The sequence below is a fragment of the Trichechus manatus genome, unplaced genomic scaffold (genome assembly GCF_000243295.1).
Source record: "Trichechus manatus latirostris isolate Lorelei unplaced genomic scaffold, TriManLat1.0 scaffold00054, whole genome shotgun sequence".
Taxonomy (NCBI): Eukaryota; Metazoa; Chordata; class Mammalia; order Sirenia; family Trichechidae; genus Trichechus; species Trichechus manatus.
Genome location: NW_004443990.1, coordinates 8,280,855 through 8,285,985, shown reverse-complemented (window position 1 = coordinate 8,285,985; position 5,131 = coordinate 8,280,855). Strand labels below are relative to the sequence as shown.

General features: G+C 37.0%; 1 protein-coding gene across 1 annotated transcript in view; it reads left to right on the top strand.

Moving 5' to 3' along the window:
* Window positions 1–5,131, top strand: part of TOM1L1 (target of myb1 like 1 membrane trafficking protein) — a 58,734-nt gene that overhangs the window by 38,064 nt on the left and 15,539 nt on the right. The window contains exons 10-11 of the mRNA XM_004378106.2: window positions 666–783; window positions 2,124–2,220. Coding sequence (XP_004378163.1) covers window positions 666–783; window positions 2,124–2,220 — 215 coding nt within the window. The remainder of the gene's footprint in view (window positions 1–665; window positions 784–2,123; window positions 2,221–5,131) is intronic.

Genomic DNA, 5,131 nt, shown 5'->3' with positions numbered 1-5,131 from the left:
TCAGAATCGTTGCTATGTTTGAGCCCATTGTTGTAGCCACTGTGTCAGTCCATCTCTTTGAGGGTCTTCCTCTCTTTCACTGACCCTCTGCTTTACCAAGCATGATGTCCTTCTCCAGGAACTGGTCCCTCCTGATAACATTTCCAGAGTACGTGAAACAAAGTGTCACCATCCTTGCTTCTAAGGAGCATGCTGGCTGTACTTTTTCCAAGACAAATTTGTTCCTTCTTCTGGCAGTCCATGGTATATTCAGTATTCTCCGCCAACACCATAATTCAAAGACAAATAGAAACATTATAAAAAATTAACCATTTTACCAATTGTACAATAAGGAACAAGGCTTATCTAAAACAGGTCTTAAAGAAGAGGAGATATGCTTTGACAAGTTGGAATGGTTTTGGTGGTGCAGAATATTTGCCTTAATAACTTGATGTTATTAAGTTATTAATAAGAGATGGTAAGAAGATTCCCTAATTAAGCAGAAACTCATGTAGCTGGTGAGATGTGATTAGTAATAGTGTTTTCCATTGAAGAGCAAATTCTCCTTCAGAATGCATCCAAACCAGATCCTCTCCCTTCCAAAGGAAAGTCACTGGGGGAGGAAATCATGATAAACTACATAATACATTTTTTTCTAAGTTGTGTTTTTGTTGCTTTGTTTTCAGACTACCAGTGAACCTTCTGCCCCATCCTGTGATCTCCTCGACCTAAGCCCCAGCCCCCCAACTCCTAGGGCCACTCTGGGAGAACTCAGCACCATGAATGCTCAGCTTTCAGACTTAAGTAAATAAGCACTCAGGCCTTTTCAGACCAGCAGAAGAGCTTCTCCTTGGTTTCATAATTAAATGCCACCTGAGAAGGATTGAAGTCAGTTTGAATATCAGAGAACTGTATCGGGAGATGTAATTCCTTCCTAGCCGATGGTTGGGTCAAACCCAATACAAGAATGGGATGTGTCTGGGGGAGGAGGTCCTTGAAAATCATCCCACTGGCTTAGAATCTCAGTTTATCTGACTGCTCTGTAGAGGTTGTTCAACTCCATGGCCAATGCTTAAGGCTACTCTGAACGCATGCACTATTATCTTTGGGTTTCTCTGTTATGCCACAGCATCAGGTAAGGGAATATATGATGAAATCAGATGATGGAGAAATCCAGGAATTACAAGGCCTAATACATGTGGTGGTGAAGTGTAGAGGGTAGAACACAGGCTTTAGAATCAGAGAAGTCCAATTTGAAATCCCAGCTCTGCCACTTCTTAGCCAACCTAATCTTTGAGACCTCCTTCCTTTATAAAATGAGAACAATGGTTGCCTTATGAGATTGCTGTGAAGGTAAATGAAGTAATGTTTATAAGTTGCATTGTAGGCTTAGGGTTACCTATCTTATCTCTCTTATTTTTTGTCTTCTACTATCCTTATTCCCAAAAAATTTTGGTAAATTACAAAATAAGGATGATGAAAGATGCAGAATTTCAGAAGGTTTGCCAAACTGAAATCAGTTTATTTTTCTCTGAAGGATTTTTCCAGGGCCATAATATTCAATATCACTGAGTTTGTGGATTTTTTAAAATAATTTCTCCCATTTCTAAAATGTTGGCTACTTGCTTATATGGGCCAATGGAATGTGTGTGGTTCATTACGTTGGAGAGTTTTCTTAGGTTTTTATCTGGAATTTTCAGAGGGAGAAAAGAATTATTCCTTTTGGGATGCCTCACTTAGAATTGTAGGAAGTTAAGAGCTGGGGGTGGGGTGGGTGGGTGTCAATGTAGAGCTCTGAATATACCAGTCAGCATTTTACTTTTGTGCTTGACAAAACACAAAAGTAAAATGCTGACTGGTATATTCACATGTTAAAATCTTTTCAGTTCTGGATTAGTTTGGGATTGTAGAAAACCCAAAACAATAGCATTTGCTACGTTTATAACAACCTCTTGGAACATGGAATTTCTTTCCAGCTGCCATGAATGATGATTTTTTATTTTTTAAGGAAGTCTCATGGTTTTATGGTGACAGAAATTTCTAAATTAATCTCTTTAATTTGGTTATTTTTCACTGTGAAAGATCCAGCAGAACAACTAACTGACAAAATGTTTTAAAACCAACAAATTCATTTTGTGTTCCAGGTTTTAGATCTCCAAGTCCTGTTATGAAAAACAATGTGAACCCCAGTCGTCATCCACAGGCAGACTTGCTAGCCTCGGAAAATACAGAAACACCCTTGTAAGTATGTCAGTAACACTACAGAACTAATACCATATCATTCTCATTACTTATATTTAAGAAAACAAGGCATAATAGAAAAAGTACAGACTTAGAAAACCATCAGACCTGAGTTACAATCTCAGCACTACATCCTACTAGCTGTATGACCTTGGTTGAGATACTTAACCACTGTGAACCTTCATTTTTCTCCTAAGTACTTCCTAGGATTCTTACAAAGATTCAGTGAGATACTGTATATGAAACTCCTAATATAGCATTTGGTACATAATAAGCCTTCAATAAATTGTCTCTGTGTCTATTATTTTTTAGTGGTAACTGGACATGGGTAGGGGACAGGAATGCGGGGACACAGGAGAGGGAAGAGAGGTGAGGTTCAAAATTGTAACAGTAATGGCCACACCAATGACAGGTCACTTGTCATGTGCCAGGCACTTTGCTCAGCTGTTTTTGTTTATCTTATTTAATCTTCACAAAGTTCCTGGGTCGGTAATATTATTATTTGCATTTTGCAGAAGAGGAGTCTGAGATCTAGAAAGGGAATAGAACCTGCCAGAGTTAATATAGCTAATAAGTGGCAGGTCTGATGAACTGATAGTCTACCAAAAAAGAAGTATACATGACCCATAAACATGTACAAAGATGCTCAGCCTCACACATAGTAAGAGGAATGTAAATCAAAATACAGTAAGACATAATTTTTTCATCTGTCAGATTGGTAAAAATCCAAACATTTGCTAGCATACAATTTGTTGGCTGTAGAAATACAGATATTATCACAAAATTATGGAGCCTTACGAGGGGCAAGTGACAATATCAAAATTATAAGTGCATTTACCTTTGAACCTACAGTTTCAGTTCTAGGAATTTATATTGCATTTATACAAAATAAAGTATTTACAAGATTATACATTACAGCATTTTGTGCAATAGCAAATAATTGGAAATAGCTCAAGCATCAATTAGTTGGTAACTAGTTAAACATTTACTCAGTGTACTACTATACAGTTGGAATAAAAGAGTAGGTTGTCTGTGAGGGACAATCACCAATATATTTGTTGTTTTGTGAAATAAGGTGTAAAGCAATGTGTGTATACTATGTTGCATTTGTCTATGAAAGCAGGAATAAGATATATATTTATGATAGCCTCTTCGCATTAAAAAAAATGCAGGAAGGATGCAGAGGAAACTAAAAAAAAAAAGTGTTTATGTAAGTTCAGGGAGAGGCAGGATAGAATAAAGTAAGAAATAAAAGTTGGGTTTGACTGGCACCAAATTTTTTTAATATAGAAGGAGCCCTGGTCATGCAGTGGTTAAAGCGCTTGACTGCTAACCAAAAGGCCAGTGGTTTGAAACCACCAGTGGCTCTGTGTGAGAAAGATGTGGCAGTGTGCTTCTGTAAAGATTTACAGCCTTGGAAACCTATGGGGTCGCTGTGAATTGGAATTGACTGGACAGCAGTTTTTTTGTTTTTTGTTTTTTTGGTTTTTTTTTTAGTTTTTTTGTTTTGTTTATATATTTTTAATATATATATGCTATCGTTAATAGGTAATACATTTCTATGATTCAGATAACAAAACAATATAAAAAGGTATATAAGGAAAATTCTTGATCCCGTCTCCACCCCTGTTCTCTTTGTCCCCCTTTTGCCTTTGGCCGTACCCTGCCTCCACCCAGGTAACCACTTTCATTAGTTTCTCATTTATCCTTCCAAGTTTCTTTAGGTAAATATGAATATGTATCACTTTTCTCCCTTATTTAATAAAATACAGCATCCTATACACACAGTTCTGAACTTCGCTTTTTTTTTTTTTTTTTTCCATTCATCAGTACATCTAGGTGGTCTATCAACAGATTTAGAGATTTCTCATTCTTTTTTGAAGTCACCTAGTGTTTTATTTAAACTCTCATGTATCTAATCACTGAATTACTTTTCTGTATTGAAAAAAAGGAGGGATGAGGGAGGAGAATGAGAAAGAATAATCAAACTGGGGAGAAAAAAGAACAAAAAAAAAAGTGGAAAGGAAGACAAGGAGAACGGAAAGATCCATATTTTGGAAAATGATAGAGTGTCAATGGCTGTCTCATGAACCACTAAGTTGAGTCAATACCTTAGGTTGATCTTGACTATGTGGGATGCAAGTAAATGTTCAAATGTTGTAGGCAGATCACTAGTGAATTTACTTGGTAAATAATGTCTAACGTAGCTAATTCTGTTTTCCTGTTATTCCGATCTTGTTGGGTAATATGAGAAAGGATAAGTAATGCAGAGGAAATCTCTTTACCACAAGCAGCTATATAAAACACATAAATCAAATGCTAGCTAATAGCTGTTCATTTTAATCGGTAATCTAGTGGATCTCATACTTTACTGTGCATAAAAATCACTTGGATGCCTGTTAAAAATTCAAACTGCTGGTCCCCAGAAAGATTCGGTAGATTAGGGGTTGTTGTTGTTAGGTGCTGTTGAGTCGCTTTTGACTCATAGTGATCCCATGTGACAGAGTAGAACTGCCGCATAGGGTTTTCTGGGCTGTAGTCTTTGATGTTGTTAAGTGCCATGGAGTTGGTTCCAACTCATAGCGACCCTATGTACAACAGAGTAGATTTGCCAGGTTTTTCTCCCACAGTGACTGGGTGAGTTCAAACCGCCAGCCATTTGGTTAACAGCCAAGTGCTTAACTATTACACCACCAGGGCACCTTAGATTGGGGCTGGGGCCGAGGAATCTTCAGTTTTAACAAGCCTCCCAGGAGAATCAAAGCAGTAATTCTCTGATCATACATTGAGAAACACTCTAATGGGCATCTGTCCAAAATCCAGACTCAGAATAATTTTTAAAATTCTTGGAATTCATTGGAATGAAAGTTTAAAAATTTCCATTACAGTAAAATTGACTTTTTTTTTTTTT